The 14,326-nt window shown below is 37.3% G+C and overlaps 1 protein-coding gene across 1 annotated transcript in view; it reads left to right on the top strand.

Annotated features, from left to right (window-relative positions):
- APPBP2 (amyloid beta precursor protein binding protein 2) overlaps window positions 1–14,326 on the top strand; it is a 57,562-nt gene that overhangs the window by 11,137 nt on the left and 32,099 nt on the right. Inside the window, exons 2-3 of the mRNA XM_069482325.1 lie at window positions 6,062–6,150; window positions 10,637–10,788. Coding sequence (XP_069338426.1) covers window positions 6,062–6,150; window positions 10,637–10,788 — 241 coding nt within the window. The remainder of the gene's footprint in view (window positions 1–6,061; window positions 6,151–10,636; window positions 10,789–14,326) is intronic.

The raw sequence follows: 14,326 nt of genomic DNA, 5'->3' as shown, positions 1-14,326 counted from the left end.
ATTCCTCTGCAATACTCAACTGAAGTTCTTCCTTGGAATGGGTGTTTTGTGTTCCTAAAGCACTCTGCCTGCCTTCATCGTATAATCTGTGAACATTAATTGTTTTTCTATTCTGATAGGTTCTAATTTTTTGACACAGCGTCTTGCTCTGTCTCCCTTGGTAGAGTGCATTGGTGTCATCATAGCTCAGAGCAACCTCAAACTCCTGGGCTCTGGAATCCTCTTGCCTCAGCCTCCCAAGTAACTAGGACTAGAAGCGCTCACCACGACACCTGGCTAATTTTTTCTATTTTTAGTAGAGATGGGGGTCTCACTCTTGCTCAGGCTTGTATCAAACTCCTAAGTTCAAGTGATCCTCCCTCCCCGGCTTCCCAGAGTGCTAGGATTATAGGCATGAGCCTCCAAGCCCGGCCAAGGCTCTAAATTTTTTGAAGTCAGAGAAAAATTCTTGCTGACTTTGTATTCCTGGGGGGACTGTGGTCCACAAAAGCAAGCACGGTGCCTTACACAAATGTTCGTGATATTTATTAAATTAATAAAAATGAATAATAAATAGCATGTTCCTGTTGTAATATTCTTGCCGTTGATGTGAAAATCACAAAGACATACAGTAAGCTAAGAGTTTCATGTAATGAATATGCCATAGTACTTGGTAAAAAGATCAGATGTTAAGAAACACCTTTTTTTTTTTCTGGAAATTTAAGCAGGTATCTTCAGAATTTGTTCTTCATTTTTCCATTTTTGTCATTTCCTCACAAGTAAAAATTTAAGGTATCTATTCCACTAGGTGCTGGTACTTTATCGTTCCTCAAGATTCTAGCTTACTGAGTTTGCACTCAAATTTGTTCTTATAGTTTATTTCATGAGCTTGTTCTATACAGAGTATTATAGAGATGGGAGATAAGACTGCCTACTAAATCTTTCTCCTTAAGGTGGTTACAGTCCGATTGGGGAGATGGTGGTAACTGTGTGAAATTGGGGTTTTTCCCCTAAGTGTGAAATTCACCAACCAGATGAATCTGGACAGTTTCAGTAAATAAAGATGTAATAATACTAAGTCATTGATTCTGTAATTATAAACTTCTGAGGTTCTGAGTTCCATCCGAAGTAGGTAACTACCAATTTGGATTTTTCTTTTAGAAAATATTGAAGTACACCTAGTGCTAGGCACTGGGGATATTGGAGAGACTGTGGTCACCTCATACAATGTAGAGCGTAATGGAATGACATATTTAACAAATGACTTTTTAAATGAATGCATGCATGCCTTGATGCCACTATGGAGAAGGAAAAATACAGTGTGCCATGAGAAGTCTAACAGGAAACAGAACTTTTTTTTTTTTTTGAGACAGGGTCTTCCTCTGTTGTCCAGGCTAGAGTACAGTGGCATCGTCATAGTACACTACAACCTCAAAGTCCTGGGTTCAAGCGATCCTCTTGCCTCAGCCTCCCAAGTAGCTGGGACTACAGGCGTTGCGCAACGACGCCTGGCTAATTTTTTATTTTTTGTAGAGATGAGGTTTCACTATTGCCCAGACTGGTCTCCAGCTCCTGGCCTCCAGTGATCCTCCCTCCTCAACCTCCCAAGGTTCTAGGGTTACAGGTGTGAGCCACTGTGCCCAGCCAAGAAACGGAATTTAGACTGGGTAGTCAGGGGAACGTCTTGGTGAAGAAGTGACCTAGCCATTGAGACGATTTGGATGAGTTACAAGTAAACCAGGCAAAGAATCAAGTTGCAGTGCTTCATGTGGAGGCAGTAGCATATGAATGCAAACATCACGAGCTAAGAAAGCTAAGGTGGCAGGAATGTAAGAGACAGGGAGAAAGAATACTAAAAGGTGAGGTCAGAAAGATAGGCAGGGGTCAGATAACTTTTAGGAACTAGGTCACATTAAAGATTTTAGATTAAGTGCATTGGGGATGCCATCGAATGGTTTTAAACAAAGGAATGGTATGATATTATTTACTTTTTAAAAAGATCATTCCGGCTACTGTGTAGACAGTTGATTAGAGGAAAGCAAGAGTGGTGCTGGAAAGACGAGTTCTACCAAACCTTTGCAATAATCTAGGTGAACGATTTGAGATGTAAATCCAATACCATATGTATAAACATTTTATTGGCTATCATTTTAGACTTTTACATGTATGCATATATAATACAGATACACAATTTGAAAACAAAAGTGGAATTATATAACTTGAGCTTTTCGGGATCTTGTTCACTTGTATCAGGGTCTTTTTTCCTTGATGACAACTCTTTCGTTTCTGAAGTTTTTGCTATTTAATGACTCACAAGATAGAATTTCAAACATGAGTGAGATACACAAGTTTCCTTGTGTCTGTGTGTACACACATTAGTGTGACTTTTCATAGTTATTCTTAGTTTTGGACTCAAGTTCCTTATATCTTTTTCTAAACCTTTCTAAGTTTTTATTGTTGGAAATAAAACTACGTTCTCTTATAGCCTGTGGTAATTTTGAATTGACTTGGAAAGCAGCCATGCCAGTTTAGAATCCCTTGGGTTAAGGAAGGCTTTCATACCCATCTTTATCCCCCAGAGAGTTCTCTGGCTTTTGGGCTGTCTTGCCCTGCAAGATACTTTCTTACACTTTTTTTATTTTATTCTCTGAAAGCCCTTGTTTCTAAAAACACCACCAGGCCATTTATCTTTTTATTAGACTCCTTTGTGTATTATAGATATTAACTCTTACACGTCTATGCTACTAATATTTTATTTAGCTTTGTTGTACAGCATTTTTAATGTTTGTGTATAGTATTTTTTTTTTTTTTTTTTTTGAGACAGAGTCTCACTCTGTTGCCCGGGCTAGAGTGAGTGCCGTGGCGTCAGCCTAGCTCACAGCAACCTCAAACTCCTGAACTCAAGCGATCTTCCTGTCTCAGCCTCCCGAGTAGCTGGGGCTACAGGCATGTGCCACCATGCCCGGCTAATTTTTTCTATATATATTTTTAGCTGTCCATATAATTTCTTTCTATTTTTAGTAGAAATGGGGTCTCACTCTTGCTCAGGCTGGTCTCGAACTCCTGAGCTCAAACGATCCGCCCACCTCGGCCTCCCAGAGTGCTAGGATTACAGGCGTGAGCCACCGCGCCCGGCCGATGTGTATAGTATTTTATATTCATGGACATTTTAGGTTTTAATGTAGTCACCTCTTCCTTTATGAGTTTTAGCTGTGATAAGATGCTTAGAAAGGTAGTGTTACCCAGTAGCTTTTAGTACTGCAATGATTTAATTTTTTAACATCTACAACTTTGATAAGTCTGGAATTTATTAATATTTTTGTTATATTTTATCAGGTAGACATCTTTGTTTCCCCATTTTTATGTACTCTTTATTAATTAATTTTTTGTTTCCTCGGTGATTTTAAAATTTTTTTTGTCATTTGTTAATTTTTACATACACTAAGGTCTATGTTTGAACTTTGCATTTTGTCTATCTTCATACCTATATAATGTTTTAATTATATTTTTATTGTCTTTTTATATCTGGTGGGAAGTAATTTGCCTACTTCTAGAAATAAGCTTGTTTTTCTTTATTTTCCTTAAGGTACCTACTGCTAAAAGTAGTTGATAGAGCCCTTTCCTAGCCTCATTATTCTGTGGATTTACAGAATGTAAACACTGTAATAATGAACTAAAATAATGAGTTCTAAAAACCTGATATGAGAATAATTACCATAACCTAAAACATCAGTTTTCTCTCCTAAGTTCTGTTTCATAAGATGTGTGAATCTGTGAAGGGATTAATCTTTAAATCTTCCATTATTTCTATTAAAAGGTTTAAAATTGTCTATTTTATGCTTTTTTGTATTTCCTGTTATATTATCTTCAAGAGACAGTACAGTGAAGTTGTTAAGAACATGGATATAGGGATAGACTGCCTGGGGTCAGATTCCTGCTTTGTCACTGCCTAATTGTATGAGTTTGCACAGATTATTTAACTCTCTACGCCTCAGTTTCCTCATCTGTAAAGGATAGAATGAATTGTTTATGAAAGTACTAGAATAGTACCTGGCATATATAAGAAAGATTTCTGTAAGGATTAGATGCTATTTTTATTCCAGATTGGTATCCCAAAACACCTTTACTTCAAAAAATGTGTTAATTTGCCTTTTTTGGATTTGGATAAACTTGGTAAGGATGAATTGAAACAGTTAAATCATTACCCTCTCCCACCAATTTTAATGTGAGCCCATTTTTAACTAGAAAAACTAAACAGCTGAATATAGAAAAATGTTGGTATTTGTTGATAAGGCATATTAAACTATCAAGCAGCAACTTTTCTAGATTCAATTTTCAAATCCATTTAGTTGGATACACCAATTTTTAGTCATTAAAGGGATACTGTGAGTTGTAGAACACATAAAATTTTTTTTTTATTTGACTAGCGAGTATAGGAAAGTAGTTGTATAACTTGTTTTCAATTCTTATAAAAAATTCTGAGCGGGATGTGGTGTGGCTCGCTCTTGTAGTCCCAGCTCTTCAGGAGGCTGAGGCAGGAGGATCGCTTCAGCCCAGGAGTTCAAGACCAGCCTGGGCAACAGAGCGAGACAGCATCTCTTAAAAAAAGAAAAAGAAATTCTAAGCGTTAAGTTTGGTAATGATGAGTCTGTCATTTTGGTAAGAAGCTAGTTTTTTTTTTTTGTTTTTGAGCCACCACCTCCGGCTCTAAGATTTTTATCTTAGTGTTTTTGGAGTGTGTGTATTTATTTTCGTAACTGTGTGTGTTCTTCTGTCTCAAATCAGAAATTTGTCAGATTAAGCCTGCAGACAGGAATTTGGGTAATAAATTCTCCGCTTTGTTTCCCTTGAGTTATTCTGTATTGATTAGTAGTCAAGTAAATATGACAGCAATCAATAATAGTGAATTTTACTATATACATTCCCAGAACTATTTATTTTTCTGTAGCAGAAAATAGTCATCTCCAAAAATAACAAATCTTTCCTTATGAAGGTTTTAATGTTAATATCCGCCTATTATGATGATAGCATTTACGCCTCTCCCCTTCCTCATCATGTGGTAGTCCCTGTCTCCTCTCCCCTCCAGCAGTTATGGATTTCTCTTGCAGCAGTCTTTATGGCTTTGCATTAATACGTGTACCTAATTTGACCTGGCCTCCATTGTGACTAATGATTTATGACCAAGAATGTGCTGAGTTTTTAGTATGTTTTCCCTGCACAAAGTAAAGTTAACTGCCCCTTTTGGAGAACTCTAGATCTTGTTCTTTTTCTGAAACCTATGTTTTCTTCAACTGAGCTAAGTGTTAAGTGCCTGTGATATAAAGTGAACTAATATAGCAAAATTCCTGCCTTCTAAGGTACTGTATTATTTGTATAGCATATGTAAATTCAAAAGCATTTGGCGAAATTGAGGCTGAGGGGGAAAGACTATAGTATTTGTCTCTTTTTAACCATGTGCACATATTATTTTAAATAAACGTTTTAACACATTTCTTAAAATGGTATCTTAAATAGCAGTTCTAAAAAGTCGGAGTGTGTAAATGGTTATGACTTGATTAGAAATCCTGCCATTCTGGATTGCTATATGTTTGTGAAATGTCATGCCCAGAACTGAACTGGATTCTTGAGATAGTCTGAAGAGCCCCTAGTGGAGCGTATTGACCAGCTCTGTTTTCTGGACATTATCTCTTCTATTATTTTGATAATTTTACATTAAGTATTTGGTTTTGTTTAAGGAAAAAAGTGAACAGTTTTATGTTTCTTGAATTTAACAGTTTTTATGTTTAATAAATATGTAATTATGTACCTTTGTAGTACTTACCATGTTCCAGGTACTAAGTTTTTTAACAAATATTAGTTCTTAGTAATTATATACAACTGTGAAAATGTTTTTATATGAATTGTAGAAATTTGTGTTATATTTCTCTTATCATGAGAGTGTTTCCTGATATTACTGTGTAATGATACTGACTTTGAATCATTTTCATTAAATTCGTCAGATTATATTCATCAAATATAATGAAAGTAGAAATTAAAATTAAACTAAAAAAATTTAAAGTCATTATACTATTTTTTATTTCAGCTTTACCAACAAGGACGCTTATGTCAACTGGGAAGTGAATTTTGTGAATTGGAAGTTTTTGCTAAAGTATTGAGAGCTTTGGATAAAAGGTAAATTCTTTTTTAAAAAATTGTGGTAAAATATATATAACATAAAATTTACCATTTTAACCATTTTTAAGTGTACAATTCAGTAGCATCAAGTACATTCACATTGTTGTGTAATCATCAACACTATCCATTTGCGGAACTTGTTCATTATCCCCCCCAAAATTCTGTACCCATTAAATAATAACTCCTCTTTCCCTTCTCCCATCAGCCTCTAGCAACCACCGTTGTACTTTCTGTTTCTGAGAGTTTGACAACTCTAGTACTCCATATAAGTGGAATTCTATAATGTTTGCCCCTTTGTGTCTGTCATATTTCACTTAACATAATGTTTTTAAGGTTTATCTATGTGGTAGCCTGTGTCAGATTTTTTCATTTCTTTTTAAGGCTGGATAATATCCCATTATATGCATATACTCCATTTTGTTTATCCATTCATTTGTTGATGGATATTTGGGTTGTTTCCATCTCTTGGCTAGTGTGAATAATACTGCTGTGAACATGAGTGTACAAGTATCTCTTTGAGTTCCTGCTTTCAGTTATTTTGGTTACGTACCCAAAAGTGGAATTGCTGGATCATATGGTAATTCTGTTTTAATTTTCATTTTAATTTTTTTAAGAGATAGTATCTTGCTGTGTTGCACAAGCTGGCCTTGAACACCTGGGCTCAAGCAATCCTTCCTCTGCCTCCTGAGTAGCTGGGACTACAGATGTGTACCACCATGCCTGGCTACTATTTTTTTTAATTTTTTTAGAAACTGCCATACTGTTTTCTATAAATTCATTTTTAGGTAACATTTATTTTTTAACCAATTCCTGGTGTGATATGGAAAGTATTTCATAGATATGATTATGTTAGAAAACTTAGAATGGCTAAAATAATCTTACCTTTTCACATGTAATGCCAATATAAATCTCTGAAATTGTTTTATTGAGAAATTGTCTCAAATTGGCTTTTCTATATATCTGGTATTATTTTACTATGTGTTATGTTAACTTTCTTTGCAGTTGTTACTAGAAGCCCAAAAGCTCTGATTTGCCTTTTTCCGGTCACTACTTCCCCTCCCCAGGGTAACCACTGTGTTCATTTTGCCTGTTTTAGAACTTCATATATAGTCATACAGTTTGTACCCTTCTGTTTCTGGCTTTTTTTCCCCCCCTCAATATTACGTTTATGAGAATCACCTATGTTGTGTGCAATTAATTGTGGTTTGTTCACTCTCATTGCTGTGTATGTATAGTGTTTCATCATATGACTATGTCATCATTTATTCATTCTGTTATTGATGGACATTTAGACTATTACTAGTTTTTAGCTATTATAAATAGTGCTACTGTGAACATTCTTTTTTTTTTTTTTTGAGACAGAGTCTTGCTTTGTTGCCCGGGCTAGAGTGAGTGCCGTGGCGTCAGCCTAGCTCACAGCAACCTCAAACTCCTGGGCTTAAGCGATCCTACTGCCTCAGCCTCCCGAGTAGCTGGGACTACAGGCATGCGCCACCATGCCCGGCTAATTTTTTCTATATATATTTTAGTTGTCCATATAATTTCTTTCTATTTTTTAGTAGAGACGGGGTCTCGCTCTTGCTCAGGCTGGTCTCGAACTCCTGACCTTGAGCGATCCACCCGCCTCGGCCTCCCAGAGTGCTAGGATTACAGGCGTGAGCCACCGCGCCCGGCCTGTGAACATTCTTGTACATATCTTTTGGTGAACATATGTATGCGTATCTGTTAGATATATACCTAGAAGTAGAATTTGAAAACAGTTTAAGACTTACAACTTGAGGAGTGCCCACCAGCATGATACAGAATAAAGTAAAAATATTGTCACAGCAATTGTACAGCTCAAACAACTAAGCTTGGTGGCAAAGAGAAGAAGGTTTGTTCTGCCTGCCTCTATCCCCTTTGGAAAGCTAACACTCTGGCAGTTTAGCTTTTTGAGTTCATGAAATGAAGACTGAATTCATCGTCCTCATTGTAGGTGTTGTCATGTAGTAGGAGCCACAAAGGGATGATCTGGCCTTTGATTGTACTTGCTGTTTTATTTAGTATTTTCCCCTAAATTTGCTTTAACTGCCATTTCTTTTTCGTAACCCACATTTCTAGGAAAATAAGAATATAGTTTCACAAAATACTGCTGATCTCTAATAATATTGCAAAGTTGTTTTATTTGTTCAACAAATTAGCTAGGTCAATACTTGTCGGATGCCTAGTATGTACAGGTACTATTCTAGATGCTAGAGGTACAACAGTGAATGAGATCTACAGGGCCCTTTCTTGTGGAGTTTGTATTTTAGAGAGTGATGATAAAATAATAAACAAGTAAATAAACAGCATAATTTCAGCATCCAAGGATAACTTGGAAACGTGGCCTGTGTACTAAAATTACAGAAAAACTTCTTGGTTGATTAATTAAAATTAGTCTGTAAAAAAAATAATAAATGAGAACTCAATTTTGGTAAAGAAGACTATAGAAAAGCTTTAAAAATCATTCGTTAAGGGAAGGTCAGCTTTCTGGGATTTGAATTTCTCTGTGCAGTTCTCAACATGGCTGTTGTAAAGATTTAGTGGAATACCTCTTTTTCATCTCTTAGGTTATCTTTTACCAAGTCCAAACCCCTTGGTAAGTGTTTTATATGTTTGTGAAACTAAAAACATGTAATTTTTCCCTTTATTCGAAGCAGTTACAGTTTTGTTCTTTCACGATTTTTTTATTGCCGGGCGTGGTGGTTCACGCCTGTAATCCTAGCTCTCTGGAAGGCTGAGGTGGGCTGATCGTTTGAGCTCAGGAATTCGAGACCAGCCTGAGCAAGAGCGAGACCCCGTCTCTACTAAAAAAAAAAAAAAAAAAAAAAAAAAGATAGAAAGAAATTAGCTGGACAACTAAAAAAAAAAAAAAAATATATATATATATATATATATAAAAAAATAAATTAGCCAGGCATGGTGGCATGTGCCTGTAGTCCCAGCTACTTGGGAGGCTGAGGCAATAGGATTGCTTGAGCCCAGGAGTTTGAGGTTGCTGTGAGCTAGGCTGATACCACAGCACTCTAGCCCGGGCAACAGAGTGAGACTTTGTCCCCAAAAAAAGATTTTTTTGTTGAGATATAATTCACATACCATAAAATTCACCATTTTAAATTGTACCATTCAGTTATTCACAAAGTTTTGTAGCCATCGCCACTGAGTAATTATAGAACATTTTATCACCTCAAAAAGAAACCATTAATAGTCATTCTCTATTTCTTCTTACCCTTAGTCTCTGGCTGACCATTAATCTATTTTCTATTTCTATGGATTTCCCTGTTCTAGATATTTCATATAAATGGAGTCATCCAATATAAGATCTTTTGTGACTGACTCACTTAGCATGAGGTTTTCAAGGCTCATTCATGTTATTGCTTGAATAATTTTCCATTGTAAGTATAATACTATGTTTTGTTTACCCAGTCACCTATTGATGAACATTTGGGTTGTTTCCACCTTTTGGCTATTATGAATAATGCTGTTATGAACATTCTTGGTCAAGATTTGGTATGGTCATATTCTTAGTTCTCTTGGATATATACCTAGGATGTATACATATAGTAACCCTATGTTTAACTTTTTGAGAATCTGCTAACTCTTTTCACAGCAGCTGTACCATTTTATATTTCCACCACTAGTGTATGAGGGTTCCAGTTTGGCTACATCTTGCCAACACTTAAAAAAATTGTATTTCTGGGCATGTTGGCTCATGCCTATAATCCCATCACTTTGGGAGACCAAGGGAGATCCCTTGAGGCCAGGAATTCAAGACTAGCCTGGGCAACACAGTGAGACTCTGACTCTACAAAAAAATTTTAAAAATTAACTGGGCATGGTGGCATGTACTTATAGTCCTAGCTACTTGGGAGGCTGAGGCAGGAGGATCGCTTGAGCCCAGGAGTTTGAGGGTGTAGTGAGCTATGATTGTGTCACTGCACTCTCCACCTTGGGAGATAGAGTGAGACCCTATCTCTAAAAAAAGGTTTTGAAAATTATTAATAGCCATTCTTTTGACTGTGAAGTGGTATCTCATTGTGATTTTGGTTTGCATTTCCCTAATCACTAATGATGTTGAGCATCTTACTTTGTGTTTATCATCCAGTTGCATATCTGCTTTGGAGAAATGTCTGTTCAAATCCATTGCCTATTTTTAATTGGGTTATTTGTCTTTTTATTGTTGAATTGTAATTTGGTTTTTAAAGCTGATTTTAGAAGGTAGCCTCATCCTTCATTGCCGTCATGTTACACACTGTGCTTTTCCTGAGTGATATATTCCCTGAGTAAAGATACTAGGCTAAATTTTGAGTTATTATAGCCTCATAATTCATAAGGCAAAACACTTTTTAACTTATTCCATCCTGGAAAATAATAATGCTGTGGTTTAAAAGAGAAGCACCTAGCACTTTCTAAAAGGACAAAGGTAATTTACCTCTATAAAATAAGCCTTTTTCTTCTCTTTCAGACATTTGCTTCATCATTGTTTTCAGGCTTTGATGGATCATGGTGTTAAAGTTGCCTCTGTCTTGGCCTACTCATTCAGTAGACGGTGCTCTTATATCGCAGAATCAGATGCTGCAGTAAAGGAAAAAGCCATTCAGGTTGGCTTTGTTTTAGGTAAGTAATGATAAAATAGAGGAGTATTTTGTTCTGTGATAGACTCAGAATTAAACCTGCTGACAATAAAGGATTCTCCCAGGACTTTACCCAAAGTCTACGTACGGAGGTTATGAGAAGAATGTCAGAACTACTTGTCATTTATTGAACATTAGTTCTGTGCCAAGCACGATACTAGGTGTTTAAATGGTATCTTTCTAAATCCTCGTGACATTCCAATGAAGTGATGGTATTAATACCACTTTACATATGAGGAAACAGAAAAGTTGAATAACTGGCTCAAGTCACATAGCTGGTAGTGGAGTTAAGTTTAGAATCCTGTGTCTGTATGATTCCAAAGCACGTATCTTTCTGCCATGTCACGGTGCTGCCACCAGCCTCTTTCACCTGCTTGCTGTAGACTGTAGCATGGGGCATAATGCTTTTGGGGCTTCAGTTTCCTCATCTCTAAAATGAGGGTTACTGTATTTTTCATGGGGATATTATGAGGGTAGTGAAAACAAATGTAAAAGCAGTCAGAAAAAGTTTTGTATGCTATACATATAGAAAAATGTATTTTCTGTACATATAAAAAATATCGTTTAGTGTTTGTATAACATTGTTATGGTTTTCACAAATCTATATATGTATGTTTCAGACAACTATTTACAAAGTTGCTGCTACTTTTTTTTCTTTATTTAAAGTTTTTTTTTTTTTTTTTTTTTTTTAATGATTGCAGATTGACAAGTAGTTGCAAAATAATACCTAGAGTTCTTTGAGCCATTCCTCCAGCTTCCTCCCGTGGTGACATATTATATAACTGTAGAACAATATCAAAATCAGGAAATTGACATTGGTATTATAGTGTTAACTAGACTATAGGCCTTATTTAGTTTTTACCAGTTTTCACATGCACTCATTTTGTGTTTCTGTGCAATTGATTCCATGTAAACAGTCATGTAACCACCATCACTATCAGGATACAGTACTGTTCTATCACTACAGACCTTTCATTTTTAACTTCTCACATTAATGTGTGCATGTACATGTTTTTTCTCTCTCTGTCTCTCATTTGCACACACATGTGCATACAAATTTTCACAACTATTTCCTTCAATCTTAGAGTAATTCTTTGTAGTGGTCAAAGACAACTTGCTAGAGGAACTTTGGAGCTTTCTTTTCTTTTCCCTCCCTCCCTCCCTTTCCTTCCTCGCCTCCCTCCCTCCCCTCCTTCCCTCTTTTCTTTCTTTTCTTTCTTTTTTCTTTCATTTTTAGAAATGGGGTCTTGCTCTGTTGCCCAGGCTAGAATGCAGTGGTGTGATCATAGCTCACTAAGCCTGGAACACCTGGGCTCAAACGATCCTCCCACCTCAGCCTCCCAAGTAGCTAGGACTATAGGCATGCGCCAACATGCCCAGCTAATTTTTTCTTATTTTTTTTGTAGAGACAAGGTCTCACTATGTTGCCTAGGCTGGTCTCAAATACCTGGCCTCAAGCAATCCTCCTGCCTTGGCCTCCCAAAGTGCTGGGATCATAGGCATATTCTTTTCTGAAAAGAGCCCTCAGCATTTATCCTTTAATAGTCTCATGGAATATCAGTTTCAACAAAGAATTGACAAAAGAATGTCTGTAACAATGGAGTGTTTGTGATCTTGGCAAATGTTAATGATGACATCCCTTTACTTATAAATGGTCATGTAAAAATCTGTGTGGGAGAGATTTAGTATCAAGGAAGGTGAAAGACAGAAAGGTTCATTGAGGTCCTCTGTCATCTCCACATATACTTATACCAATTTGGCTGTTGTAATGAGCCAGATAGATATCTCAGAGAGAGAACCAAGTCCTAGCAAACTCATATTATCAGTCTTAATCCTAAAATTATCCATAGGGTAAGTAAACATTATACCAGAAATGTACAGTGATAGAGATAATTTTTTAAAATAACAGCCTTATTGAGATATAATTCACATACCATACAGTTCATCCATGGAAAGTATACAATGCAGTGGTTTTTAGTACATTCACAGAGTTGTGCAAACATTACCACAGTAAGTTTTAGAACATTGTCCCCACCTCAAAAAGAAAGCCATATCTGGCCGGGTGTGCATGCCTCAAGCCTGTAATCCTAGCACTCTGTGAGGCCAAAGTGGGAGGATCCATTGAAGTCAGGAGTTCAAGACCAGCCTGAGCAACAGCAAGACCCATTCTCTACTTAAAAAAAAAAAAAAAAAAAAGAATGGCCGGGCGCGGTGGCTCACGCCTGTAATCCTAGCACTCTGGGAGGCCGAGGTGGGCGGATCGTTTGAGCTCAGGAGTTCGAGACCAGCCTGAGCAAGAGCGAGACCCCATCTCTACTAAAAAATAGAAAGAAATTATATAGACAGCTAAAAATATATATAGAAAAAATTAGCCGGGCATGGTGGCGCATGCCTGTAGTCCCAGCTACTCGGGAGGCTGAGACAGGAGGATCCTTTGAGCTCAGGAGTTTGAGGTTGCTGTGAGCTAGGCTGACGCCATGGCACTCACTCTAGCCTGGGCAACAGAGTGAGACTCTGTCTCAAAAAAAAAAAAAAAGAAAAAGAAAAATTAGCTGGGTATCATGACGCCCACCTGTAGTTCCGGAACGCTGGGGCAGGAGGATTGCTTGAGCCCAGGAGTTTGAGGTTGCTGTGAGGTAGGCCGATGCCACAGCACGCTAGCCCGGGGTAACAGAGTGAGTCTCTGTCTCAGAAAAAAGAAAAGAAAACCCTAGCCATTAGCAGTCATTCCTCATTTCACTCTAACCCCAGGCAACTGTCAGTTTACATTCTGTCTCTACAGATTTTCGTATTTTGGACATTTTATATAAAGGGACTCATAAAATATATGGCCTTTGTGACTGACTATTTAGCATAATATTTTCAGGATCCGTCCATATTGTGGAGATAGAATTTTTAAAAGAGTTTTATAAAGAATTTTTAACAAGGTATTAGAGAACTGAGAAGGCAAAAAGGAAACAGGAAGGTATTGTGGACATACCAACTGCAAGAATCAGCTACCACTCCTAGGGCTTGGGGAACCAAGGAAAGTGGTTGCAATTATTGACATTTGGAAGCTTGAGGAAGTGCCTTGTAGAGCTAGGATGCTGTTAGGCTGGTGGATCTAGACCCCTAGGAGGGACGTCTCATGCGGTGCTGTGAAACTGGTTTTGGAAGTGTTGGAAGGCTGCAGCTTGTATTGACTGTTGCTTACTGGAATGAACTGTTACTGCTAGAGTAAACAAACAAACCCTGGTGTGTTCGGGTCAGCAGGGGCCATGCTGACAGAAACATGAAGGAGTGTCCCTTGATCTTCCAGTCTTGCAGCCCCTTTTTCTAGTGCCTCCCATTGGCAGAGCCTAACAGGGCGCCAGCTAGCAGATGAGAAATGTAGTTTGCAGAGTCCTTGCCTCAGCATCATAAAACAGAGTCTAGAAGGGCGATTTGAAGCTGAGAGACAATATCCTAATAACCAGCACAACACACAATATGTTGGGATAATGAATAGAAGGTTGCTTAGTATGAATATGTATAATTACCTC

The sequence above is a fragment of the Eulemur rufifrons genome, chromosome 9 (genome assembly GCF_041146395.1).
Source record: "Eulemur rufifrons isolate Redbay chromosome 9, OSU_ERuf_1, whole genome shotgun sequence".
Lineage (NCBI taxonomy): Eukaryota > Metazoa > Chordata > Mammalia > Primates > Lemuridae > Eulemur > Eulemur rufifrons.
The sequence above is the reverse complement of the archived record's forward strand: the minus strand, read 5'-3'. Positions and strand labels throughout refer to the sequence as shown.